Below are 27,892 nucleotides of genomic sequence, written 5' to 3'. Positions count from 1 at the left end.
TCAGGCAGCACGAGGAATCGCAGCTGCCTGCGAGGAGGGGCTGCAGCTCCAGTCTCCTCCAACCATACTTTATCAGCACCTGGTGGACATGCAGCACCCACCTCTGAGACTAAGGATATCAAACTTTATTATAGAGCTCTTTTAAAACAGGCTGGAAGGAACAAAACTGTCATTGTGAAGCAGTGACCATGCCATCATTTCAAATGCAGATGCCCCCAACTCACCCCTATTATTTATATATAATCTATCCCCCCCGTCCCTCAGTTTTTTCCAATTAAATGATCCCATTTCAGACCCCCCAAGTGTCTTAACACAACCTGCTTCTAAACACCAAGACGCACATGTTTTCTGGCAAATCAGATCCAGGTTTTTTGGGGTTGAGTTCCTCAAACTCTGGAAAGGAGGAAGGAAAAACAAAACCAGGAAAATCGCTTCTTTAAGGTTGTCTTTTTACAGCAGGAACAGATTCGGCAGATTTCCCCCCCAAAGCAAGTCTGTAACCCTCTTGTTCAGCTTGGCAATGCAGAGAGATCCTGGTGGACGAGGAGAACCAGCCAGGTGGGATCAGTCTGAAGAAACTGATTTCGAGGCTTTGTTGTCATTTCCCTTTGGGGCCGGTTTCCAGCGGTTTTCCAATATCCTTCCCACGCAGTTTAAGGCCTGGAATAAGACAAAGGAGATTGCAATCAGCTGCCAGCAATGCACAGTCACTTTATGATGATCAATTTATAATCTTACCCGATAACCTTATTTCCTAAGACGCTTGGCTATAAGGAAAAGAACATCCAAAAAAGAGGGTGGGGAACTGGTTAGGGACAATCCTACTGCAGTTTCTAGGAGCACCAGACTAGTTTCAGACAAAGCTCCATTTTTTGCCTTATCTTCCTGGAAAATGGTGTCTGAACTGGTCTAGGAGAGACAAACACTAGTGACTGCAAGATCCTTTCAGGTATCATCAGGCCTTTCTGCAGCTCAGGTTCTCACATATTTTGGGGGAGAAGCACACCAGGGTGGTCCTCAGGGTAGGGTGATGAATGGAGGAGAACGAGAGGAAAGGCTGAGAGACCTGGGGCTGTTTAGTCTTGAGAAGACTGAGAGGGGACCTGATGAATGTCTATAAATATCTGCAGGGTGAGTGTCAAGAACGGGCCAGTCTCTGTTCAGTGGTGCCTGTGACAGGACAAGGGAAAACAGCATCAAGTGACAACACAGGAGGTTCCACCTCAACATGAGGAAGAACTTCTTTCCTGTGAGGGTGACAGAGCCCTGGGACAGGCTGCCCAGAGAGGCTGTGGTGTCTCCTTCTCTGGAGACCTTCAAGACCCATCGGGATGTGTTCCTGTGTGACCTGCCCTGGGTGTTCCTGCTGCAGCAGAGAGGTTGGACTCGATGATCTGCAGAGGTCCCTTCCAGCCCCTGTGATTCTGATTCTGTGAGAGCTCTGAGCTCTGGTTTCAGGCTTCAAGTTTTATCAGAACACGGCTTAATGACACCACACCCTCAATGACCTACAGCCAGCAACTGCTCCTGACGTGGAACATGGGAACAACCCAACACAGCCCTCCCAGGCACTGAAAGGAGTGTCCTGAGTTTTGAACTCTTCTTTCTTAACTTACCAATGGCTCTTTCAATCTTGCCCATAACCTGGTTGTTGGGGATTGCTCTTCCAGATTCGTAGTCAGCAATAACTTGTGGTTTTTCATTGATTTTCTAAAAAGAGAGGAGGCATCTCCAACACCAGCTCCATGCACAACCAACACCCAGCACCAACCCTCTGATCAGCACAGCCTCTAACTCCCCCAGGATGGGAAGGCCAAAATGCTACTTGCAGGCTCAATCCATCCCAACTATCATCTCCCTCCAGTATCTGAGTGACACAGCCCTGGTAACACCCACCCTGGACAGACTTCAATCCCCCTCAGCCTTCCTGGAGGAGCAGTAACACCACGTGTTGCTGTTCCTGAACGGAGCAGCGAGCTCCTGAGCATTGCATCAGACCCAGATGGCACAAAAAGCCTCACATGGCTGCTGAGTTGATGGCAGGGAGGAAAAAAAAATCCTCCCACTAGACACAGCAACGCTCTGTCTCCAAGCAGGTGTCCAAGGGCTGCACAGATAAACCCCTAAAACATTTCCTTGGTAACTAACATTGCCCGGAGATCAAACAACAGAGATTCTGCATTCACCAAACTCCCTGCTGGTGACACCATCCCACTGCAACTGCCCACGACAGGACAGAGCACCTCGAGGTGCTCAAAGCTGCCTGAGGAGAGCAGGGGCAGAGGCCAACAGGCCCCAGCTGCACTCACCGTGGCCAAGTCCTTCTGTGTCATGCCCTTGCTCTGCCGGCCCTGCTGGATCACTTTGCCCACCTCCAGGGGAACTCTGTCATGGTGCAGCTCTTCAGTCTCTCGGTCGAGCTTGGCCGTGTTCTTTGTAATAAAGTGTTGTTTGTTCTGGCCTGCTGCCCCTGTCATTCAAAGCAAGAACAAAAAACAAAACAAGGGCAAACAAAACAAGGCTCAGAGCTGTGCCAAAAAGTATCAAAGCGCCTGTTCTAAGCTTTCAGCTGCCCAGGATCCCAGGGAGCTTTCAAGGCTTCAACACCCCAACAGCTGCCTACTGCAGGTCAAACACTTTCTCTTAATCCAGGTTATGCCCATGCCTGAACACAGCCAGGCAGAGCCCTCCCCTTGCTTCACTTCACATCTGAACTTCACTCCAGATTTTGCTGTTGCCTGGGGACTTATTACTCAAACTTCACCTCAGACACACACTTGTGCTGCGGTGTGAGTTAATATTTGAGCTTGAACCTTGTTTGCTCAGGTATAAGGCAGCATAAATAACTGGCTTTTAATCAACTTTCTGATATTTTTAAAAACTCCACTTACCTTCGAAGAAAGCAGAAAGTTCAAAGCCATACTATTTGTCTCATTTTAGTCACAGTATTAGTCAGTTTGAATCCTTTCTCTCATGTTAGTCTCTGATATCCAGTCTCAATAAGTCTGACTAAACCTTGTTCAAGGATCATCTAGTTATTTATTTCCAAACATCATAATCTCCTCCCTATGGTGAGAGAACCTGAGAATTAATCTCAGACATGAAATGGCGTTTTTAAAGAGCAATGCCACAGGAACATCAGCAGTGAAATCCTTAAACATATGTTCTCAATGACAGAAATAAGGTGCAAAAATTCGGAGTTTTAGTTTTGTGATCACAAAAGCTCTTCCAAGAGCTTTGCAGACACCAGCTCAGCTCTGAGCAACAATAAACTCAGAGCTGGCTCCAGGGGAGCACTCCCCGCTTCCCTAGCGCGCTGCCTGCCCTCCCTGGCTGCTCCCCGCTTCCCCGGGGTGCTCCCCGCTTCCCCGGGGTGCTCCCTGCCCTCCCTGCCGGGCTTCAGGTCTGTGCAGCCCCAGTCAGGACGACCCTCGGATGAGCGAGGGGGTGCTGCCTTATGTCCCCCCTCTTCCAGGCACCGCCTTCGCGGGGGGGCGGGCCAGGGAGAGACCAGGCCTCGGACCGGGCCGGGGGCCGAGACACCGGCGGGGCCGGCTCCCCGGGGCCTCCCCCGCCAGGCCGCGGGATACCCACACTTCTTGGAGGTCTCCACATCCTCTCCGCGCCGCTGGGCTGCCAGGATCGCCTGAGGAGGGGAAAAGAGCCGAGGTGAGCGCTCCGCGGGCCGCAGCCGCCCCGCCAGCCCCAGCCGGGCCTCGGCCGCGCCGGGCCCCTGCCCGGGCCTGGGCCGCTCCCCCGCCGCTCGTCACCTGCTTGGACTTGGCTTGGGCCGCGCTGGGGCCCTTCTTGCGCAGCACCGTGACCGTGTCCCAGTCGCTCTCCGCCATGTTACCGGTGACCGGCCCCGCCCGCCGCCGCGCGCCACTGCCCGGGGCCGCGCCCGCCGCGCCGGGGGCACCGCCCAGTGCCCGCCCCTAGGGGGCGGGGCCCGGCATCAGCCAATCAAACGCCTCCTTTCCTGAAGAACGGTCTCTTCATTAGCGGGGTAACCTAGCAATCATCCGCCTCGCTATTCGATTGGCTAGTGTTCGGGGCAGGCGGGGGTGGGCGGGCACGAGGCTGCGCAGTCTGAGAGGCTGCTGCCACTGCCAATAACCCGGGCCGAGAAGGGGATTGGCTCATCCCGCGACGCTGTCAGAACGTCTGGCCAATAGCAGAGCGCGGTTGGGCAGAGCCATGGCCGCGGTTTGGCGGTGGCGGGGCCGCCTCAGCTCCCCGGGCCTCCCCGGGCCTCCCCGGGCCTCCCCCCCTTGGGCTTCCGGACGCCCCCGGGAGGCCGCGGCCGGCTGCGGAGGGCGGTGCGGGGCCTTCCCGTCCGCCCTGAGCGTCCGCGCCGGGCGGAGCGGAGCGGGGGCACTTCTGTTCGCCGCCGGTGGGTAAGGCGGGTGTTCTCCGGGGCTCCGGCAGGTCGGAACAGGGGGAGCCCCGCTCCGCGGCCAGCCCCGGCCGCTCGCAGCGGGAAAGGTGCCCGGTTTGTGTCCGTGTGGGAGGAGACCCGCGCGGGGCGGCGGGAGCGGGGACAGGCCCAGGCCCAGGCCCCTGCCCTGAGCGGCTCTGACACCCCCCGCTCCGCGGCTGAACCGTGCGGGAAGTTCTGCAGTGACGGCGGGAAAACCCGGACCTCTCGCTCCGTCATTTCTGCCCTAAGGGGCGCGGAGAGCGGCGTTAACATCCCGGGGATGCGGGGAGCTGCAGATCCTGCTCACCCTGCGGGGGGACCGCTGGCGTCCCGGGCGGGGTGAGCCGGGCAGTGCTCGGGAACGGGGTTCCCCTCCGCGCAGTCGGTCCGTGACTTCTGCTCCGGCTGCCCAGGGGACCTGGGAGAGCAGCGCGGGGACATGGAGCGTTAGTGAGGGGGTTACTCCGTGTTTCCAGACTTGCTCCCTCGGGCGGGGGTGGCAGCTGGGGGCTGCAGCAGCCGGAGCAGTCCCGGGTGGTTCCCATCCCAGCCAGCGTTCCAGATAATGGCATTCCTGGTGGTTTCCTGTCTTTGGGAACAGCATGTCCTGCCCCAGAGTCACGTCTTGTTCAGGAAGCGGAGAAGGGGTTCTTCCCAGGATTACATCAGCCAGCCGAAAGCTTTAGTGATGTGGAGGGTTTCGTAGTCACTTTCCCGGACGAGCGCCGCTGTGCCAGAAAGGAGAGGTTGCAGCAGAGTGCGGGAAACTGCCTGTCCCGGGGGAGCAGCGTCATGCCCTTCCCAGAGCCACCACGTGTGGGGGGACACCTTGTTCCCTTCAGCACCTTCCCTGTGGGGCCCCCGCAGTCACCGCAGCCCTGAGGGGAACATCCTGCCTGGACGGGTGTTGGGACCCCCGGGCTCGCCTGCAGTGCAGCCTTGGGCCGTGGCACACTGCCCCTCTGCCCCCCCTGCCCCGACCCCTACACGGTCCTTGCAGCTGGGATCACTGGGGGGACCCCTCGCCCTCTGTTGGGGGCGGCACCGTCCCCAGCACCTGGTTGTGCGAAATGGTGCTCACTGGCCTGGCCAGGACTGACAAACTGGCTCTGCCACGGGGCACAGCCCTTGTGCAGCGTTAACAGGACAGACAATAGGACAGGTAACAGGGTATCATTGTCATGGTAAAACGCCCCTGCTCAGTTTTAGCCCTACCCTCTGTATGTGCTTGAGAGACCGATCAAAGACAATAGACAAGTGTGATAAGCGTTGAACTTGATCTCCGCTGTATAAATACTCTGTCCTGTCACTGTGGGGTGCTGGTTTCTTCCTGGCACCAACCTCGCACAGCGTCGGCTCTTGTCTCTGTGTGTGGACTGGACTTTACACACCGGGTCAAGAACCTGGTGTGGGGACAAAAGTTCTTCCCGGGGAGGGTTTCTCCGGCACCGGGTGAATTCCCCGCGGTTGCGGGCGCCACGGTCCCCGTCCCACCGGCCCCTTGGAGCTCCCGCCGCCCTCGAGGGCTCCGACAGCCCCTGCCGTGCCGGGGGAACACGGGGGCTGGGGGCCCGGAGCGGGAAACGAGGGACCCCGAGGGGGAAACCTGCTGCCGTGACCTTTCTCGGGCGAGTTCCCCTGCAGAAAGCCCCTCAGGCTGAGCTCAGCGCCGCGTTTCCCCTCGCGTCAGTTTTGCTTTTGATGCGAGCCCGGCCGCGCTGCCGCCCGCCCCGCCCGGTGCCCCCGCGGCCCCCCGAGCGGAGCGGGGCAGCCACGGTGAGCGGGGCGGGGGCGCTCGGCGGGCCGGGGCAGGGGCTGAGGGGGTGACGCGGGGGCGCGGGCGCTGTGGGAGCGTGAGTGGGGCGCTCTGAGGGGAGGTGGCTCGGGGGGCTGCGCGAGGGGGAGGTGGCGGTGGGGGGACAGTGCGGGTGCCGGGGGTGACAAAGCAGCCCCCGCGGGGGGCCCGGGGGGCTCTGGGGAGCGATGCACGTGACGGAGGGCGTGGCGGTGACGTCACTGCCCAGCGGGGCGTGGCCCGGCGCGGGTGGGCGGGGCGTCCCACACGTGTCCGGTGGGCGGGGCCCGCGGGCGCTTCCGGTGCGGGCGCGGACGGAGGCGGGCGGTGAGCGCGGCGCGGCCCCGGGACCGGGCCGGGGGGGGGCGGGGGGCTCGGGCCGGGCGCGTGCGGCCGGGGGGCGGGCGGGCCCTGCTCCGTACGGCGGCGGCCCGGGCCTCGCTCCGCCTTGAGCCCGGCTCGGGCGCACCGGAGAGCAGCCCGTCGGCGGCGGGCGCCGTGCGGTCCCGGGGCCCGGCGGAGCCGTTCTTCCCGTCCTGGGCGGCAGGGGGACCTGCTGCAGCGGCGCTGCCGGGGCCCCGAGGGAGGCGGGCCGGTCCGCCGCCTGTCCCAGCGGGCGGTGCCCGGGCCTCTCCGCCCCCGGGGTCCCCGCACCGGGAGGGGCCCGTGCGGGGCGGGAGCGGGCGCTCCGGTGCAGCTGAGCGTGGGCTGTGCTGGGAAGCCCCGCCGGGTCAGAAGCAGCTCCGGGGGCTGCGGGCCCCGCGCGCTCGTCCCAAGCGCCCGACACGAGCGCGTTTCCTTCTGCCCCTTCCCGCGCTGCTCGCGCCTCTGGCGGCCCCGCAGGGCCCCGCGCACCTGCCGGGGCAGCGCCGGTAAATCGGGCCCCGCTGCTTCACGGCAGCCCCCGGGAGCGGCCAGCTCCGGGCGGGATTCCTTGGACCACGGGCAGATGTGCGGACAAGGGGCCTGGGCTGCACCTCCCGCGGTGCCTGCAGGGCTGGGCTGCACCGAGGCCGTTTAGTTACGTTTCAGGTCAGGTTTAGGAAGGGGTTTTACCTTGGTGTGAGCCAGAAACCTCGACTCCTTGGTCTAGGCTGCTTCTAAATAAACTTGGATGGGTGTTTCAGTGGGGTCTACTCACCCTTGTCTGTATTGTCCAGTTAGTTTTTAAATTAACTGTAAAGGTTCCCTACTTTTAACTAGGTGCAGGCAGTTGTGTGGGTTACATTGCTGTGTTTCCCCCCGGTGTTGGGGTTTGGGTGCTGTGAGCAGTGCAGTTTATGTGAAAAAATTCTATCATCCAGTTATAATCAAACAGGGAAAATATTTTCCTTTTCAGGCTCTGGAGATACAGTCAGGATTTTTCGTTCACATGGCAGCAGCAAACTCTAGTCCACCGAGCTCTTTGGATCTAGACCAGCCTGGATTTGCAAAGGAGATCCTGGGAACTAAACTGGAGGTCAAATATCTCTGTTCTGATTGCAAAAATATCTTGAGGAGGCCAGTCCAAGCTCAGTGTGGACATCGCTACTGTTCCTATTGCCTGAAGAAAATTATAAGGTAACTTTGGTGCCTTCAGTCTGAAGACTTAAGTGCTTGAAAGGGCATTTTCAACCAAAAAAAGACAGAAAAGTCTCATTTTCAGAGTTGTCTTGGTGAGTTAGCTGTGTTTTATCATTGAGGTTCAGCATCAGGCCTTCTTTAAAGGAATGTGTAATCTCTGAGTTGCTTTTATTGTTTCAGGGGTTCCTTCAAAGTTCCCTTTTCCAGAACCTCCTGGGTTGTTTTTGCCATTCAGGTGGCAACCAGGTGAATCACCCATCTCCTTTAGCCTTCATCACAGCTCCTGAAGGAACTTGTTCCTCAAAGTCACTGAATGCTTGTTGTACCAAAATGTGGGAAATCTAAGCACGTGCTGCCTTCCAGAAAAGTTACACAGTGTTCTGTCTTGCTCTTGCCTTTAAGTGAGGGAAGTTGAATAGAGTAATTGATCTGGAGAAGGAAAAAAATTAGAATCAGAAGTGGGTATCAGAAATACACAGGAGCAAAGGCTCAATGTGTTGTTTTAAAAATAAGAAAATGCTTGAACGTTATAAAGTTACCAGCAGTTGTTTTATTGTTAAATCATAAATTAGTCTCTATTTGTTGTGTGTGATGGTTACTTTTCCATCTGCTAGTGCTGGACCTCAGAAGTGTGCCAGCTGTATTCAGGAAGGAATATATGAAGAAGGAATTTCTATTTTGGAACCCAACTCAGTAAGTAAAAATGCATTTTAAAAAATAAAGGAGCTCACTGGTGTCATTAATACCACTTGCAGTTTACACAAGTTCTGAGAATCCCTGCTTCCTAGGAAACATTTTCTTCATAGTGGGAGTTGTCATTCATGTGGTGGGCTCCCCAGCTTCTACAATCCAGGTCATGTTCCTGTACTGCTGCCCTAATTAAACATGGCAGTAATGATTTGCTTGCCATTAGCACACTGAGGAGGTGATGTGGTAACTAGCCTGGGAGGAGTCTTAGGAAAGTTTTTGTAAAGAATTAAGATTCCTTACCAAAACTTCAACCCCTCAGCCATTTTTTGTTTGTTTGGGGTTTTTTTCCATTTTAGGCTTTCCCAGACAACGCTGCTCGTCGGGAAGTGGAAAGCCTGCCTGCTGTCTGCATCAACAGTGGCTGCACGTGGAAGGGAACTATTAAAGAATACGAGGTAAAGATCAAAGCAGGGCTCTTGGTGTCTGCATCCTTTCTCTTTCCTGTGTGTCTGGAAAAGGCTCTGGTGGTTTTCCTTGTCCTCTGGCGCTGGCAGTGGTGGTGGAAGCTGTCAGCTCCCCACCCTTCATTGTGAGCTGAAGAGGTTTGGCTCAGGTAGGTCTGTGCCCTGCTGAGAAACCATTTCAGACTCAGCTGGGATGGTAGGCACCCAGCATGTCCCTTCTGTGGTGGGAACCACCTGCTTCATCACCAGCTCCTTTCTGCTGTAACAGACAAGCAAGCTGTCAGGCAGTGCTCTGCCATGAAGTTCTCTGCATTATGTGAACCTAAAACCTAGTTCAGGCCCATGAACCTGGGGAAAGTGGCCTGGCCACAGTTCTGTTCCCAGCCACCTCTGGGCAGTAGGACTGGGCCATGGTCACTGGCTGCCCACCCAGTGCCCCAGGCTGTTCTTGGCCACCAGCCTGCTGGCCAGGATGGTTTTTCCAGGCCTGCTCTTCTCGAATTGCCCATCGGCTCTTTGTCCAGGCCTTTTTGTGGCCCTGGTCCTTGACATGATGAGAAACATGTTCTTGCTGGGAGTGGCAGGGGACCTCACACCCCCCAACAAGTCAGCTGTGCTGTAGCAGCGTGCACTCTTACAGTGTGTTGGCAGCTGGCTGTGAGTGGATAGTCACCTCTGAAACTTGGGTACTCCTGAAGGACAGTTTTGTCATCCTTCTTGAATGGGAAGAACAGCCACGTTTGGGGCCTCAGATAAGAGGAATAAATGTTATTTCCCTCTAACCTTGCAGTAGGTAAAGATTGTGGCCCTGTGGTTCATGGTAGCCACTGAGATGTGGGTCAGGAAAAGGTGTAACCTTGTTCTGTCTAGGGTAACATTTGAATTCTCAGGATTACAGCAATGGTGCTGCAAGGTGGCAGAAGATACAACAGCTCTGGGTTGTGCCTGAGCTTTCTGTCTGGCTTGCTGAGCTCATTGACAGATGCTTCTCTTCTGCTTCCTTGTCTCTGTGTAGAACCTTCCACTTCCTTATGCTAAAGGTCTGGTCCAGGAGATCAGGGAATGAAGGGTGTAGAATGGTTCTCCTGCTGTGAAACTCTCACCCATGGATCTATACCTGGCTCACAGTGTGGATCTGTGGCTGAATGAATGTCCAGCTCAAAGCTGAACACTGATGCAGCAGAGAGAGTCTGGAAGTTGCATTTCAGGGCATGGTGTTTTTGCTGAGGTTCCAGATCCAAGCTATGTTGTTGGTGCTTGCAGATTGACCTGTACTTCCATTTCTGCTGGTGAGCAGTGACTAGGAGTGTGATGCCTGCTGTGGTGCTCAGAGTGGTGACTAGTGACTGAGCTCATCTGTTACACCAAACAAGATGTGTTTTTCAGCATCTTCCAGTGCTACTGATGGTGCTGTGACTGATGAGCTCTTCTGAAGTTTTTCTCCTCGGTTAAAAAAAACACAACCTCTTCAAGAGTTCCTGCAGAGCTCAGCAAAAATCATCATCTGCCAAAGGTCCTCCCTGTGTGGTCTTACAGGTGTTGGAATGCAGGGTTGAGTCCAGCCAGGGCTTGCACTAGAAGAAGTCTTGCAAGGCTGCATGTGTGTGTGATGCTCCAGGATCTGCACAGCTGCTCTGAACTGTGTCTTTTTTACTCTTAACTTCATCTTCAAAAGGTCTTGTGAGGTGCTATACTAAAACAGGATATGTTTCCTAGAGGCTCCAAGAGTGCCTGGGCTGCAGGTCTGCAGCTTCAGGCTGTGATGGTGTTTGAGTCTGGGGGCAGTCCCGTGTGGTGGGAACAGGGGTCTCCAGTGGTGCTGCCTGCTGGGCTCAGGACTAAGCTTGCCTCTCCTGCCTGCCACGGGGACATCCGGTCTGTGGGTGTTATTTGGTGTCCTCTGGGAAAAGCTGGTTCTTTCCTGGGAACTGTGGGAGGAGGCAAGGTCTGGCTTGTGTTATCCCTCCTCCCAGCTGCCTGCCAAAGAGCTGTGGCATTTAATCAGGCCTGGCTGTCCTCATGGGGTCACAGCTTAGGAGATGGTATGTGTGGCTGAGGAGGGCTGAAGAAGGTGTAAAGCAACCATGTTAGCCCAGAGTCTCTCCTGGTCCTGTGGGCCGAGGTTGAGCCCTGCCTTATGGGTGGGCTGGTTCTTTGGGTGCCACAGAGCAGAGTTTCCTGGTGCAGCATGGTTGCATCTGAGCCAGCAGCGTTTGTAACGTCCTGCAGCAGCTCAGCTCTTCTCTGGAAAGTCCCTTGCTGTGCTATTTCCGACAGGACATGGAAAGTCCCTGATAGTGAATTAATTGTTTGCTAATTTAAAAATCTTATGCTCTTACTGAGAATTACTGGACTGCTGTCTGCTTACAAATCAAGAGATACTGTCACTGCTGCATTGCTAATCTTACCAGGACGTGAACAGGAAAAAAAAATGTTGGGCAGCTGGAGAGCTCTGGCTCTGCAAAAAACCGAATAAAACGGATTTCAGTTTTCCTTTCTGTTCAGACCAGAGTTCAGGTCTGCAAGAGACGTACAAAACTGAAAGGGTGCAATCTGTTTGGATGTGACCTGCACTTCTGCTTGAAGTTGTGTGAAGTATATGAAATGTTCAAGTCTTTAGAGCATGTCTGGGTTTATAAACAGTTTTTTCTGACTTTGTAAATATTTAGTGACATTTGGATAAAGCAGTTTGTGGTGGGGCTGCAGGGTTTTCCCTTTTAATCAGTAACATCTTTTCATGTATGGGTTTCCTGATGAGTCTGCCTAAATGTACATACAGAAAAGCAGGCTGTGGGCAGGAGCCTTTAGAGTCAGGTGGAAAGTCTGAGGAAAGTTGCAGAAACTAAAACTGGCTTGTTTAGAGCAAGGGGAAAGACCAAGAACACATGCTCTGTAATAGCCAGGCAAAGGGGGGTCATGGTTTCCCAGCCCTGGAGAGTTTCTTTTCTTGCCTTGCAGTACCTGCAATTGCCTCTGCCTCTCTCCTGTTTTACCAACATATCTTGGATTCTTATACACATTTTATTTATACTTCCATACAACCACCTTCTGTGCCCCCCACCAGGACTGGGATGGGAGGAGGGGGCTGCAGGAGGGTGTTCACATGGTCAGCTGTGGCCTTTCCATTCCTTTTGTTACCCAGGGAGAGGGTTTAACTGTGCCCCAGTCATCTCTGGACATAGCAGAATTATTTGAAACATAAGGAAATGGAAGGAGAATGAAGTCTTAAGCAGCATTTAAACTAAGTTGGGAGGAGAGGTTTCTAGGGAAAACAGATGAGCTCAGCTAGTGAGGATGGAGGAGTGTCACCTGTGGTGATAACCTGTCCTGATTCAGACAGGGAACGTGTTTACCTTGGAGTCAGTTGTCACCTTGGTTTTCAAGAGGTCACTTTAATTGAAGCCTGTGGAAGCTGCAAGGCTCAGAACTGAAGTGGTATTACTGTGGTGCTGAAGAGTATGTCTGCATCTGGGCTCTGTGGCTTCCTGAGGCCCCCAGGGACAAGGTGGCTGGGCAGTCCCTTCTTGCCCAGTGTTCCTGTTGGGAGATGTTGGGGGAGCCCTGTTACACCTCTTGTAGAGAAAACTCCCTCTTCAGAAGTGGTGCTGGGCCCCTGAGCCAAGGGGGTGGTCTCCTGCTTTGTGATGCTTCACCGTTTTCTGCCTCCCTCCCTCCCCCGTCCCATCCACATCCCAGGAATGCCCTGAGAGTTTTTGGTGATGATTTTCAGCTTAGGCTGGAAAACTTCAGCTGTGGGCTTTTGTACATTGCTTGGAGCAGAACTGCTGGTCCCTGCAGATGCTTTCCCTGGCTCCCATTGCCTCCCAAGTGTACTCAGGAGTGTTTTAAAAAGAGTGTGTGTTTTGACCACATGGGATATAGCATTTTAAGTGCTGTGGCCAGCACACTTGATAATGCTGTAACAGAGTGACCAGCCTTCCTTTTAGAATCATAGAATGGTTTGGGTTGGAAGGGACCTTAAAGATCGTCTAGATCCAACCCCCTGCATGGGCAGGGACACCTCCCACCAGCCCAGGCTGCTCCAAGCCCCATCCAACCTGCCCTTCAACACTGCCAGGGATGGGGCAGCCACAGCTTCCCTGGGCAGCCTGTTCCAGCATCTTATCACCCTCACAGGAAAGAACTTTTTCCTAATGTCCAACCTGAATCTCCCCTCTTTGAGCTTCAAACTGTTGCCCTATGTTCTCACTATGCACCCATGTAAAAAGCCCCACCCCAGCTTTCTTGTAGCTCCCTTCAGATATTGGAAAGTTGCTATAAGGTCACCATGGAGCCTCCTCTTCTCTAGGCTGAACAACCCCAACTTCCTCAGCCTGTCTTCTTTTGAAATTCTACACAGTGTTTGTTATCTTTTTCTGAAGGTTTTTGGGCCCAAGCTAGGGTGTCTGTTGGAGTGCTGTTTGCAGCCAGTTCCAGCAGTTTGCCTGAGGTCCAGATCACTTTCTTGTGGGAGGATCACTGATTTGCATGTGCAGTGAACAAAAGGATCTTCCACTCTGGAAAAACAGATCTGACACACCTCTACTTTCCAGAGTGGGAGGTCCCCAAACAAAACCAGTCTCCCTTAGGTTCCTGAACTGGAGTTCAATTGCTGCCCTGACAGAAGGCAGTTTCCCATCCAAGCCCGTGGTGGGAGGTAAAGCCACAGGGAGTGTCAGAGAGCGTGTGTGGGAGGGGGCTGGAAAGCCCCTACTGGAGAGGATCTGCTCTGAGCTTCTAAAAACAGCTCAGCCTTCTTGTGGTGGCCCATCTAATTAACAGTTTTGGCATATGTTCCTTGGAAAACAAAAAGCTGTAAGTCAGGAGATTTGAAGCTGAGGTGAGTGCTGTGTGTCCTTTCTAAGGCCTGATGAAACCCCTCGTTGTGAATACAGCTGTGGGGGTTGTGGGGCAGCACTTCATGCCCAGAGAGATATTCCTTGGGCTCCAGGTGTCTGTCAGGAGCCAGAGCCGCAATCACACACGCTCTGGGGCACTTGCAGCTCCTCAGACAGCCTAGAGAAACCAAGTGTGAAATCAAGTGGCTCAACACAGGCTCAGCTTGTCCAGCACGTGAAGGATGCCTGTCCCAGCTGAAGGATTTGTCTCATCTCTGCTTTCCTGGGTGCCAGTGGTGATCTCAGCCTCATGCTGCAACAGCCCTTCTGCTGACAGCCTGCACCTCCACACTGCCTGCAAGGCACAGGAGGTGCCCTTGCTCCTGCCCACCACCAGCAGCTGGCAGAGCTTGGCTAGCCCTGCCAGCACCCTTTCTAACGTGAAGGCCAGGCACACCTTCAGCCTCAGGCTGTCCCTTTGGATCTGAGCAACTGAAGTGAAGCTCTGAGCTGATGAAAGCACTGCTGGAAGGAGGGAGATCTCCAGAGTGTTGCCCTGGGACCTCCTCAGCACGGGCAGAGCCTTCAGCATGGTTAGACCCCAGCGCTGCAGCGCGTCCCGCAGCTCACAGCAGCAGTTGGCTCAGCAGTGACTGTGGGAGGTGAATCAGATCAGTGCTGGGAACGTGGTTAGTGCCATGGTGAGAATGGCAGAGGGGACCAACAAGAATGGAAGATGGACCTTCAGGAGGCTGTTTGCAGAGGAGCTGTGGGGAGCAGCCCACACCCAGCTTGTTCTGCTGCACCTTGGCTTGGCCAACCCTGCCCTTTGCCACAGTGTTCCTGCAGGTTCTGGCAGAGGCATCTGGCAGCAGCTGTTTCAAAGGTGGCTTTTCTCAGCCACCTGCCATGTCTCTGAGCTGCATGGGGGTGTCACGTCACACCAATGGATCTCCTAATGCAATTGCAACTTCTCCATAAAAATGGGCTTGGACTGGTGTGGCAAGTTGTGGTGGGGCAGCTGGGGAGCAGGTGCAGCTCCTCTGCCACCACTGTACAGGGGTGATGATTTTCAGCAGTTGCCTCCTCCATAGTTCAAGTTGAGTTTAGCAAAGCCTGGAGAGGCCAAACAGCAATCAGATTAAGCTGCAGATTCCCCTGTTGTCTTGCTCACATAGGTGCAGCAGAGCAGCACATCCTGGTATCCTTGGGAAATGACCATTGTGTCTTCCAGGGATCAGCTGCTGTTACTAAATCACACATTTTCCCCAGTGTGTGCCTGTGCTTTCCTGCCTGACTGCATCGATGTGTGCTGCCTCTAGTGCCACAGAGCTGCTGTGAAGGGAACTGCCAGTTCCTGCTGGTTGAGTGCTGGGCTTGTAGGGGGATGATCCTGGGGATTCCCCCAGAGAAACCTCAATATCAAATACTGCAAATCCCTTCTCTGCTTTCCTGGTGTTGAGGTTGGGGCATTACAGCCTGTGCAGGAGCAGCTCTACTCTCCAGCTCCAGAGGGGAGCATGGGTGGGTGCTGGCAGGCTGTGTGGCCACAGTGGCCACCCACCAGTGCTCAAAGGCTGCCCTGGTCCTTCTGGAGTCTGTGGTGGTGCCTGATTTTCTGGTCTCTCAAGTGGGCTCCCAGAGGATCATAGAATCATGGGGGTTGGACGGGACCTCTGAAGCTCGTTAGGTCCACCCCCCCTGCTGCAGCAGGAACACCCAGGGCAGGTCACACAGGAACACATCCCGATGGGTCTTGAAGGTCTCCAGAGAAGACACTGCAGCCTGTCCCAGGGCTCTGTCACCCTCACAGGAAGGAAGTTCTTCCTCATGTTGAGGTGGAACCTCCTGTGTTGTCACTTGCTGCTGTTTCCCCTTGTCCTGTCACAGGCACCACTGAACAGAGACTGGACCATTCCTGACACCCACCCTGCAGATACTTATAGACATTCATCAGGTCCCCTCTCAGTCTTCTCAAGACTAAACAGCCCCAGGTCACTCAGCCTTTCCTTGTAAGGCAGATGTTCCGGTTCCTTCATCATCCTTGTAGCCTCTGTTGGACTCTCTCCAGTAAATCCCTGCCCCTCTTGAACTGGGGAGCCCAGAACTGGACACAACACTCCAGATACGGTTTTATGAGGGCAGAGTAGAGGGGAAGGAGAACTTCCCTTGACCTGCTGGCCACACTGTTCTTAATACATCCCAATATACTGTTGGCTCTCTTGGGCAGAAAGGCACATTCCTGTCCCATGGATACCTTGTTGTCCACCAGGACCCCAAGATCCTTCTCCGTGGGGCTGCTTTTTAGCAGGTCAACCCCTTATCCATATCAGTGCATAGTGTTTTCTGGTGGCAGTGTATGATGCCTGGGCTCTGCTGCTTGTCTCACTGTTTATTTTTAGGGAGCCAAATGGATGTGGGAATCAATCTGTTGTTTTGGTCCTGATGGGCTGGGGAAGAGTGAGTTGTTGTTGTGCTGGCTGCTCCTCTGCCTGCTCTGGTTCTCCCACCCCTGCTGGTGGGTGCTGCAGGTCGCTCTGTGCCTCAGTTTACAGCTGGTGGGGAGAAGTCAGTGGTGAAGGTCTGAGCCAGACCATTGGCTTCAGGCTCTGCTTCAATTCTTCTCTTGCCATGGCCTTTCTTACCCCCTTTGGACTTGATGTCCATGCCTAGTTTGCTCTGGAAGAGCAGCTCTGCCCTCATCAGGCCCCCATTCCCAGCGGCTTTCCAGAGCTGCCCGAAACGTTCACAGTAACTGCCTGAGTGTCAGCTTTGCTGGTCCCTGCTGCAGAAGCTCCTGGATGTGGGCTGGGGAAGGTGTAAACAGGAGGCTTGCCCCATTCCTGTGGAGTGTGGCAGGTCAGGTTTGAATGCCAGCCTTGGCTCCTGGGCTCCTGGCATGGGGTGGATTCCTGCCAGCAGCAATTCCATCCATGTCCTTGGAGGGAGAAGGAACAGGGGATTCCAGAAGAGCCCAGAATTGTTTATATAAGAATATTTGTCTGGAGGTTTGGATCTGTGCTGCTTAAATCTAATGCTTCTGGGAGTCTCAAACAATTTCCATAGGAACCAGCTGCACTCTCAGCTGCCCAGGGCTGGTTTCCCTCCTTGCACTGCAAGCTGGGCACGCTCAGCAGGGCTGAGGTGTCACATCCCCTGGAGCCAGAGGGAAGAGAAATGGAGAGAAGAGAAATGCTAGGAGGGTGGGAGTGTGGAAGGGGTGGTAGTTTCATACATGTTGGCATGGGGGCAGAAGTTTTAAATACTCCCTTCTTAAAGAGTTGTCTCTACAGTGAAGTTTCCTTCCTTCAGCCAGACCATCTGTTCTTACGCCAGCATTCTGTGGGTCGTGGGGAAGATGCTATCTGGTGTTTCTAGAACATGAGAGCAGTCTGTGGGTGGAAAAACAGGTTCAGCCCCTCTGAGCAAGTGGGATGAAGGCAGACACTCTGCCTCCTCCTCTGCTTGTGCAGGCAGGGCTGCCCTGCCCAGCCCAGCCCCACACGCTGGCAGGTGCCTGTTCAGGGACAGCCCAGGAGGCTCAGCCTGAGCACTCCTGGGAAGTATAAAGAGGAGAGAGTAACCAGGAAGCCAAAGCTGAGCCACTAATGGGTTTCACTTTCCAGTTTCTGATGTGGTAATGCATTTAAGTTTGTGCATGTTTCCCCACCACACCAAGACAGTAGTTTGTTTTAATAAAGAATAAATGTGACCAAGTTTTCAGAGCATCTGGTTTCAGCTGACTCTTTTCTAAATTCTGCTGTTTGTTGTCTTTGTTTTTTTTCTTGTTACTACCATGGCAGAATACTTCAGTTCACTTTTAATCTGCATTTTGAACTGCATATTCATGGCATTTACAATGCCTTGTTTCACCTGGTTGGTGTATAAAGACAAGGTTTAAGCAGTTTGGAAGTGACACAGAAAGCAAAGGTAAGTTGTAGCATTCCTAATTTAGCTGGTATCACTCGTATCCCTAGTATGCTCTGAGCACAGAGTATCGCATTACCCTGAGCTCCTCAAGCTGCCAACACTGTGCTCTTGCTGTAGAGGTGGGTGCTTGTGTGCGGGGGCTGTTAAATAAATCAGTTTTTAAATATTTCTCATGTTTAAAAATGGTTTTCTAATTCCAGTGTGAGGATATAATCAGACAGCTCAGCCCAACATGTGATGAGCAGGCTATGGGTTCATGCTTCAGCTGACTGGTAACCAGTACACTGGAAAGATTTCACAAATGACCTTGCTGAGGTAGTGGCCAACTTCACCCAACCTGTCAGAACGTGTATTTTCCTGGCAGAGTCATAAATGGAGCTTCCTGTTGGTTATCTCATCCATCAAAGCAGCAATTTGATTTAAAAAAGCACATTATAGCAGCCTTTAAATTGATGCTGAAGCTACACAGGCACCTTAAATTCTTGTAGCCTGGAGAATTATCAGCATGACCAGGGTTTGAGCACAGGTTGGTAGATACAGTGCTCTTCTGAAATCGAGTGTAAAACTGCCACTCTGGAGTTGTACTCATCGTGTGACCACACTGGAGCTTTCATTTAGAGGAGTAAATATTCTCCTGTCAATTCTTTTACAGGCTCATGACGAAGTCTGCCCTGAATTTCCACTGACTTGTGAGGGCTGTGGGAAGAAGATTCCAAGGGAGAAGGTATCTGTCCACTGAGCCACGTGGCATTCACAGAGCAGGGAGGAAGACCTGGACCATTAGCAAGCAGAGTGGGGAAAACAGTCAAGTGGCAGCTGTTGGTAGGGGTGTGACTTTTCCCCAAGGCTCAAAACGCTGGTGGGTGCAGGAGGAGGTGACTTAGGGGCACCTGCAGCTTTGGAGACATGTGCTCCCTCCTTGAAAGGGCACTTGTGTACTATGTAGAGCAGCTATATCAACCACTGCTGCAATTCTGAATGGAAAGGGATCCCATCTCCCTTAGAGAGGGGATTCTTCTGCTCTGCTCCACTCTGGTGAAACCCCACCTGGGGTCCAGGTCTGGGGTCCCCAACACAACAAGGACACGGAGCTGTTGGAGCGAGTCCAGAGGAGGCCACGGAGATGATGGGAGGGCTGGAGCAGCTCTGCTCTGGAGCCAGGCTGGGAGAGTTGGGGTGTTCAGCCTGGAGAAGAGAAGGCTCCAGGGAGACCTTAGAGCACCTTCCAGTGCCTGAAGGGGCTAAAGAAAAGCTGGAGAGGGGCTTTGGACAAGGGCAGGGAGTGATGGGATGAGGGGGAATGATTTTTAAGCTGTAAGAGGGGACATTTAGAGGAGATAGTAGGAATAAATTCTTCACTGTGAGGGTGGTGAGACACTAGCCCAGGTTGCCCAGAGAAGCTGTGGCTGCCCCATCCCTGGGGCAAGGGCAGGTTGGATGGGGCTTGGAGCAACCTGGTCTGGTGGGTGGTGTCATGGTGGGACTGGATGATCTTTAAGGTCTCTTCCAACCCAAACCATTCTATGATTCTATGATGTCAGCTAAATTAATTGATTACAAATTAATCATGTAATGGAATCCATGTGTATAGAGCCTCCATGCTGCTGGCTTCTGGGGAAAGGCTCAGAAGTCTGAAAATCAAAGTTTTGGGAATCACCTTAAAAAAATTTTATCTGGAACCTTTCTGCCCACCATGGGTATCATACTTATAGTAGCACTGTTGCAAGGGGCAGGGGGACAGAAGCATCAAAATTATGAGAAAAGAGAAAAATGTGCAGCATAAGAAAGGACTTCTTTCTGGGGTCCTGGAACACAGGTCTGCTCTGATGCTGGAGCCTAGCAGAGATCAGGCTTGTAGGATTCCCATAGGTGAGCTATCCTTTGTTTAAATATTAACTCCCTCTTGTCTCTCTCCAACTGTTTGTGGCTGCAGCCATTGCCACTCTGAGTGACCTGACTCATGCAAGCCAGATGGATCTAGAAGCTGTTAAAGTGGTTTAAAACCAGTTTTAATTGACATCTGTTGCAGCAGCTGTAGGTGTTAAACGTGGAATATGGTGGTTGTTCAGGACAGACCACTGATACTTGATGATGAGAGGTACATCAAAAGCAAGATGATAATGTGCTAGGGCTCATAAGCAGTAATCATGGACTGCGTGGGAACCCAAACTAGTCATCTTAGTGGCTGGAGGGTTACTGGCACTTCTCTGCAGAAATACCCACTGTTGGCCTTGGTTCTTCAGCGCAGCTGCCAGACAGGAGGTGGCCAAGCCCAGCAAGGGAATGCTGGACCCAGGAGAGCATCTTCCTCTGCACAGGACCTGCAACAGTTGCTGTCAGTGCTCAGGCAGGACCACTGAGAAGCTTTTTGTTCTCAGATTTATAATGCTTAGCTGGAAGTAGAAATACCAAGCAGTTGCACGACCTGACCAGGGTTACATGAAGTGCACAAAATTAAATGGCTGGTTTTTTTCGTAGGGTTATTCCTCATGGCTCCCCTTCCTGAGCCCTTCTTGCTCAGCATCCATAACACCTGTGCTGGTAGCTTTCTTTTTTTCTTGCACATGCAGGTGAGAAGTGAGACCTCCTAGCCATGAGAGAGAAACAAAACTTCCTGTCAAGTGCTAGTGCCTAATTTACATTGCAGTGAAAGTCATTCCTAGCAGTAGGCAGTGCCCAGGTTTCACCACGCACTTGGGCAGCTGGTGATCAGCAGTGACTTGGGCATTCTTGGGATTGTCTTCAGTTTCCTAGACATGGAAAGGAAGATGGAAAGGAAGCTACTGGGGTCACGTAAGATCTAACATTGCTTTCCTTCCTTTCTAGTTTCGGGACCATGTGAAGTCTTGTGGAAGATCTAAAGTGCCTTGCAGATTTGAGGTTGTTGGATGTGCTGCGGTGGTAAGGGCCTGTCTGTTGATGTTCATCTGGGGACTTGTTTTCAGTTCCAGAGTTAACCTGCAAACTACTGTTGCCCAAACTGCTACAGATGTTTGTGTTCAGATACTTGAACGACGTGGTGGTTCAAACCCTTTGCAAATCGAGCTTAATGTCATCTCCTGTCCAGAGTTTGGATATTCAGAGAATGAACTTAATGTGGAAGGAAACCTCCTCCTTGAGTAGCACCCTGAGTGTTCTGAGGCTCTTGTGGTTATGCTGCTTTCAGCTGTAAGCACAGAACTGGGCTTCTGGTGCCCTTACTCTCCTGCTAGAGCTTGGGCCAAGCCATATTTCTCCATGTGACTTAGCTTTCCCAGCTCCTTCTGGTGGTGTTCATATAAATCCCTTCTTGGGGGAGTTACCTGAGGCTTTTTCCTTTGATGCTGCTAAGTGCCTTGACAGAGCCCTTTTGGGGAAGTAACAGAGGAAGACAGAGTGGGACAGTGTGTACAGCTGGGGAAGTGTCAAGCATCCATCATCACATGTGATTGCAGCATTGCTAAAAAGAAAAAAAGCCACCCCCAAAACAGGTTTTGAAAACTATCTTCCTTTGGTTTTTCCCCTTCATCATTTAAAGCTCATGTTGTGACCTCAGGAGGAGGAATTTGTTCTGTGGATGGTGGCAGACTGAGACTGCAGAGCAGGGAATGTGTTTTTCTTCATGCAGGTGGAAAATGAAAAGCTACCAGAACACGAAAGCAAGTGTTTGGCAGAGCATCTCTACATGCTACTGAGCTTTGTGCTCAGCCTCAAGACTGGGTCTGGAGACCTAAAGCCCCTTCCTGCCCTCTCCTCATCGCAAAACAGCTCCCCGCTACTGGCAGCAACCTCTCTGTGCTCTGAGTCAGGGCTCTCCCGGTCCCTGGAGCTCTTGGGAAGATGTGAAGCCCTTGAGAGGAAAACAGTGACCTTTGAGAACATTGTCTGTGTGCTCAATCGGGAGGTGGAAAGAGTGTCTCTGACAGCTGAAGCCTACAGTCAGCAACACCGACTGGACCAGGAGAAGATCGAAACGCTGAGTAACAAGGTGTGTAACCAGCCAGTGGCTTGGGCCCTGCAGCACCCTGAGCAGAGACTTTCTCAGTTTCCTTTCCATGAGATTAACTGGCAAAGCCTCACTGCCTGGTCCCAGATCTCTACAGATCCAAAGGCAGAACTAAAATTTCATTTGTGCCTGTGTCCAACACTCAAAAGCTTCCTGGAAAAGATGGGAATTTAACTGACATGCCTCAAGTGTTCAGATCTCTGTTAGTAATCAAGTTGTGGTTGGTTAACCCTGGGGAGACCTTGTTGGCTGGGTGCAGGTTCTTTTCTATCTCAGTCTAGTTTTGTCACAATGCTGAGGGTTTTTTTGCTTCCCCCATCCTCACTTCTTGTGCTGCTAACGTTGAGCTGCTCGTTGGGAGGATTTTCCCGTTCACTGTGGGCAAGTGTCCAGCTCAAGTACTGAGTTGGGTGGACCTTCTCCAGAATGACAGGATTCAAAGGAAACCTCAGTGCATTGGTTTATGCTGCTAAATTTCTCCCTCCCGTGATCCTTGTCACTTCTGGAGAATGTCTGTCACTGCAGAGTCATCCCGAAGGGAATAATGCTGGTGTCTGCTGGCTTTCTTGGGTCTCACAGTACGTGTTTCTAACCAGGCTGCACCGTGTGTCCCACTGAGCAGGTCCGGCAGCTGGAAAGGAGCATTGGGCTCAAAGATCTGGCCATGGCTGAGATGGAGGAAAAGATCCGCAACATGGAGGCTTCCACCTACGATGGTGTTTTCATCTGGAAGATCACAGAGTTTGCCCGGAAGCGTCAGGAGGCGATAACAGGCCGCTCTCCTGCCATCTTCTCTCCAGGTTATTGCCCACAAATTTGGAAAACTGAAAAAGCCTTTTGCATCTCAGCAGGGTGTGGGATTTGTAGCAGAGCCCTTAGCAGGCGAGGTGCTGGCCATGCAGTCTGTTCTGTCTTCTTTTTTCCTGTAGCACCTGGAACTTTTTTTTTTTTTTTTGCACTGGGCTAAATGAAGCTGCTCTGCTGAAAGAGGTGCTGTTTTGATTGCAGGAGACCTTTTCATTTCCCATAATGGAGAACATAACCCTCTTAGCTCCAGTATAGCCCCACATAATCCTTTAGTTATAATTAAAATACTCAGAGACCATAAAACCAGCAATAAAATGGTTAGGGAAGTGAGGAAATGCATATTAGAGCCCCATAAATATATTTTAATACCCAAAACATGACAGTGCCCACTGTCATAAAGCCCATCTAGGGAAGTGCTTGACTATCTGTTAGAGGAAGGGACTCTCCTTGCAGAACTGCCCCAGCCCAGACTTTCTTCTCTTCTTAAGAAAGATTATCTCAGAGCAGTAGGTTGTGATCTGGCTTGTTTGTTTATGAAAGCACTTCCCAGGCTTGCAGCTGAGAGGTGAAACCATAAATTCATACAGTGTCATTGCTCAGTGGGGAGCTCACCTCATCACAGAATGGTTGAGGAGGGGAGCTTGTGTTTGCCTGAGCAGGAACTGCTTAGATCCATGCACACTGCAGAGCCTTTCCAAGATGCCCAGAGCTGCATGCAAACCTAGAACTCATACCTGGGGTCTGCTTCCTGATGCCGTGGAAAAGCAAATTGTAGCTGGGCCACAACTGGATTTTAAAAGCTATTTTAAAATCCGTTTCTGGATGAAGGATGTTCAGAGTCCTTTTTGTCTGGAAAAACTGAAAGATAAAAGGATTCCTTTTCTTGAGGGGAACTAAACTGCTATTGAAACTGTGTGTATGCAATGAGGATTTCCTTCTCAAAGTCAGCAGCAGCTGTGGAAAACCCCTGCTCTTATCCCCTCAGGGAAGGGCAGCACTTCCTTCCTTGTCCCAAAGTGAACAAATCTGCTTCAATTATGTTTGGTTTGACTTAGAGAGACGACCTTAATTCTTGCCTCCTGTCCATGTCCTGCATCATGCTCGAGAGCTGTTGGACCTGAACATCTCCAGAGGTTGTGATTTGGAAGGAGATGACTTGTCCTCTGGCTGTGGGCATCCCTGTGCCCCAGCCTGGGAGCTCCTCAGCGCCTCCATTCGTTCCTGCTCTCACTGTTATTGCCATGAGCTGAAGCTCCTTTAGCAGTTGTGTGTGGCAGGACTGGTGGCTCTGTGGGGGCTGCAGAGGGAGATACTTGGCTCTGGGGCAGAGCTCCAGCATCAGACTCTGCCCAGGGCCCTCGTGCGTGGTGGCAGATAGGGAGACCCGAGGGGCCAGTGCCCAGCTCAGTGCCACAGCACTCTGTGTCTCAGCTAGACCTCCCCTGTGTCTCAGCTTGTAGCTCCCCTGACCTGTCTCCAGGCCAGTCAAAGATGGCATCTGGTTTTGGTTGTATCTGGAGGCTTCCCGGGCCACTTCTTTGAAACGTTTATTTTAAGACCCAAACCTGTTTTTTTCCAGGATCCAAATTTTAGAGTCCTCAGGGTTCAAAGGAACCTGCTGGTTCCAAGCTTTGCTGGGTTTGACACTCACTATGTCTGTTTTGCTACTCTTTGATAGCTTTCTACACGAGCAAGTACGGCTACAAGATGTGTCTGCGTGTTTACCTGAATGGGGATGGCACCGGGCGTGGGACCCACCTGTCCCTGTTCTTTGTGGTGATGAAAGGACCCAACGATGCTCTTCTGCGGTGGCCCTTCAACCAGAAGGTGGGTTTGAGATGAAGCCCATCATGCCCAGCCACGTGCCTCTAGTTTTGTGCCCACTTGAGCTTTTAGACGCCATTGGTCTGGCTTACTTGTCAAGCAGAGAAGAAGGAAGGACTTTGACCTGCCCTGGGGATTCCCCAGTTGTGCTGAAAGCCCCGTGGGCCTGAAGCAGCAGAGGCTGCTACAGGAGAGCAGCAGCATCTTGGGGAAGGAGCGGAGCCTCTGCGGGAATCTGGGGTCAGAGCAGATTGTCGTGGCCTCAGGGCGCAGTTGATGCTGACTCGGTCAGAAGTTCAGGGTTCCCTTCCCAGGTGTTGCAGGTTTGGGAAACGCTTTGAGGCTGAGAAGGCAAAGTACTAATGGAGAGGGGCATGTTGCCTTCCCTCGCAGGGGGCAGTGACTGCAGCTCACTGAGATACCTGCGGGGTTTCGGGGTCAGCAGCAACACCGTTGGCAGGGATTCAGAGTCAGTCGAGCAGCCCTGTGCTGCCACCCAGAAGTTTCCAGTGACAGAGCAGGATGTGGGGAGGTTTCTGCTGAATGTCACTGCGACGATGTTCTCTGCTGAACCTTCTTGCAGGCCTTTCTCAGCTTTATAGGTGTGTGACGTGGCTGTGGTCACATTGGCACTTGCACATTTCACAGGCTTTGTGTGAGCAGGTCACTGGGCTGTGTTTCCAGGTGCTTTTTACTCAGCCCCAGTGGTGTATTTTCATGTTTCATCACAGGTAACCCTGATGCTTCTGGATCAGAACAACCGGGAGCACATCATCGATGCCTTCCGACCCGACGTGACGTCATCCTCCTTCCAGCGACCCATCACAGAAATGAACATTGCCAGTGGCTGCCCCCTGTTCTGCCCCGTCTCTGTGATGGAAGCCAAGAACTCCTATGTGCGTGATGACGCCATCTTTATTAAAGCCATCGTTGATCTCACAGGCCTCTAACTCTCCCCACCTCCGGGAGCAGTCAAGGCAGAGCCAGCCCCGAGAGGGGCATCCCCCTCTTGTGCTGCGCTTCAGGCAGGTCTTGGAGTGAGGAGGGGGTAGAAAGCGGAAGGGGAAAAGCCCTTCCCAAAAAGGGACCTTCGCTCTGAGTGGAAACAAGGTGTCTGATGGAACCCTCTTCCCTGGTGTCAGAGAGACCTTCTCTGTGAAGAGGTTTGGGTTGACATTCACAATCTGCAGGGTACAAGAAGATCTGTGGGATACAAGAAGAACTGCAGGGACTTGGGTGTCTGAACTGCTGCTGTGTGGGCTCCCAGTGGAAACCAGTGCAGCTCTTGCTCTACCAGTTTAGTGCACCGCCTCAGCGCTCTGTAGTAAAACAAGGATTTGGCCTGTCCAAGCACCACCTCGCATGGATGTTTGGCTCAGCCATCTAGGATTTTCTTCAGAGATCTCGGTGTTCTGGAAGTTCTGTGTGCTGCAGGGGTGCCAGTGCCTTGCCCTGCCTGGTCTGTGCCTTGATGGAGGGAAAGGGTGCATGGCAGACTGGGATGAGAGAGATGCCAACCTTTCTGCAGCTATTGGGATGCCATCAGTGCCTGCAGAGCCAGTGCTGAGCTGTGCTGTGTGGCTGGCAGGCAGCAGCGCCCTGCATCTGGCCCTCACTCTGGGTTTGATGGATGGTTTGTGCTCTGAGCTGGGAGCACAGGGCAGGCAGTGCCTGCTGCGCTGGGGGAGGAGCCTGGGGCAGCACCAGGGGTGCTCGTGGTGGGAGAGAAGTGAATCTGGCCTGGGGACAACCCGTCCCATCCTGTGAGAGAGGTGATGCAAGGCTTGGTGCTGGACATCAGTCCCCTGAACCTGAGTGCCCCAGCTGGGTGTTGAGCCCTTCTCTGCTTGTGCCCAAGAGGGAGGATGATGGCAGTGCTGGAAGCTGGCTGCACTCATGTGGATGCTCCTGAGTTTCCATCCCCATGGCAGGGCAGCTGCAGCAGGGCAGGTGTTCCAGGGCCCACTCCAGCCACCAAGCATGTGGGGCTGTGGCTCTGCTGCCACTGTCCATCTGCACAAGGACCCTCAGCACCATGACTGCAGCCAGTCTCTGCATCTGCCTGTGTGGTGGGTGGCACAGGCCAGCTCCTGCCCTCCCCAAGGGCCTGCCTTGCCCACTAGCAACAGCTTTTCTCCATCCTTCCTTCAGGAACTGATGTCTGCAGGTTCCTGGGTGTTGCACACTGGAGCACTCTCAGCTCACCCCTAAGTGAGCCTGCAGCCACCTGGGTAGGACTTGGTGATCCTACCACCTGCTGCAGAAGTCCCCACATGAAGCTTGTCCCCTCTCTGTCCCTGGACTCCTGGCATCACTGCCTTTAGGGCAGCAAGTTTTCAGCACCCATGAGAAGGTCTCTGTGTTGGTGGAGAAGCTGCTGCTGCCACATCCCTGCATGGTGGCTGGCTGGTCCCTGGGAGTGGTTTTGTGATGGCCATGAGTAACTCTAGGTGGGGAGGGAGCCAGGCTGGGCTGTCAAGGCTTCACTGCCTTCCCTGTGCCATGTCAGTGTCCAAATGTGCCCCAGGGGAGATTTTGTTGATCATGAGGCAGCTGCTGCCCCCACCTTGCAATAATGGTCCAGGGCCTTGTCCGGCCCCTGTGCTGTTCCTCCGGCCAGGAGGGTGGGCAGTGAGGCTGGGAGTGCTCACCGTGCTCTTGCTCACAGCCACCATGGGTCACCTTTGGTGGAAGCAGTGGCTGCTGTTGGGGGGCCCAGGGGACATGAGGCTGCAGTGGAGGAAGGCCTGAGCCCCTCTGCCAGCAGCTCCCTGCCCGCTGCCCAGAGGGCCCACTCTGCTTGTGCTCTGCTCCCATCCCTGCTCCACCACAGGTGCCCTGGCAGGGCCTGGGACACTGAGCTGGGACCCAGAGAGCTCCCTGTATGGTGACACTGCTCCCAGGTTGTTTAGGGGTGTCCCTGCTGCTGCCAGAGGGGCGCCTGCTGTCCTTCTCCAGGCTGGGAGGAAGCTGAGCTGGAACCTGACCCAAGCTGAACTTTCTACACCCCAAGGTGCTGAGCTGGCTGGGGGGGGCAGGGCTTGTCCTACCTATGGACAACCACCAAGCCCCCTTTGAAGTCTCCCTGCAGATTTTATCATGCCTGGTGTGTACAGGAGCTGAAGCAGACCCCACTGTTCCAGCAAGAAATAAGTGTCTTTTTTTCCTGAAGGATGTAGTATGGTCAAAGCCTTTAATAAAAGCCATTGGAAGAGCATCAGTGTTGTGCAATCCATGGGCTGCTGGGACTCCAGCCCCACACTGGGAGGAGGAAGAGCCAGGCAGGATCACCTCGGGGTTTATTTCTGTGCTGAGGGGTCTGCACTGTGGCTGCTCGAGGGGCTCCTCCTTGCCACTGGAACTTCACGGGGTCCACAGAACAGGCAACAGGCACAGTGGAGCTGGACTGGCTTTACCTGCAGCACCTGAGGGGAGCTGGAGTGCAACTGGAACAGCAAATCCAACATGTTACAGCTTTAGGTCCTGGTGCTGAATAATAAAGCAGCTGCTGAAGCTCCTCAAGGCCAGGCTGGGAGCCAAGGACCTGTGCTGCTGCCCCACCCCTGCTGGAGGGAT

The 27,892-nt window shown here is 53.4% G+C and overlaps 2 protein-coding genes across 5 annotated transcripts; one reads left to right on the top strand and one right to left on the bottom strand.

Annotated features, from left to right (window-relative positions):
* Positions 1-428: 428 nt before the first annotated feature.
* EDF1 (endothelial differentiation related factor 1) lies at positions 429-3,913 on the bottom strand. Its single transcript, XM_051637042.1, has 5 exons — positions 3,771-3,913; positions 3,595-3,646; positions 2,310-2,470; positions 1,617-1,710; positions 429-660 (listed from the first exon to the last, which is right to left on the bottom strand). The coding sequence occupies exons 1-5, from the start codon at positions 3,846-3,848 to the stop codon at positions 599-601; spliced, it is 447 nt and encodes a 148-aa protein (XP_051493002.1). The 5' UTR covers positions 3,849-3,913; the 3' UTR covers positions 429-598.
* On the top strand, positions 3,598-27,533 carry TRAF2 (TNF receptor associated factor 2). 4 transcript variants are annotated; one of them, XM_051637041.1, is made up of 10 exons: positions 3,598-3,669; positions 7,555-7,775; positions 8,393-8,471; positions 8,825-8,923; positions 18,353-18,424; positions 20,527-20,601; positions 21,308-21,667; positions 22,308-22,485; positions 24,171-24,319; positions 25,048-27,533. In XM_051637041.1, the coding sequence occupies exons 2-10, from the start codon at positions 7,588-7,590 to the stop codon at positions 25,264-25,266; spliced, it is 1,419 nt and encodes a 472-aa protein (XP_051493001.1). In that variant the 5' UTR covers positions 3,598-3,669; positions 7,555-7,587; the 3' UTR covers positions 25,267-27,533. The 4 variants fall into 4 exon arrangements, with proteins under 4 accessions (XP_051493001.1, XP_051493000.1, XP_051492998.1 ...); XM_051637040.1 differs by lacking the exon at positions 3,598-3,669 and adding an exon at positions 4,305-4,393; XM_051637038.1 differs by lacking the exon at positions 3,598-3,669 and adding an exon at positions 5,880-6,196.
* Positions 27,534-27,892: the final 359 nt, after the last annotated feature.

Source organism: Apus apus, chromosome 19 (assembly GCF_020740795.1).
Source record: "Apus apus isolate bApuApu2 chromosome 19, bApuApu2.pri.cur, whole genome shotgun sequence".
Lineage (NCBI taxonomy): Eukaryota > Metazoa > Chordata > Aves > Apodiformes > Apodidae > Apus > Apus apus.
The sequence above is the reverse complement of the archived record's forward strand: the minus strand, read 5'-3'. Positions and strand labels throughout refer to the sequence as shown.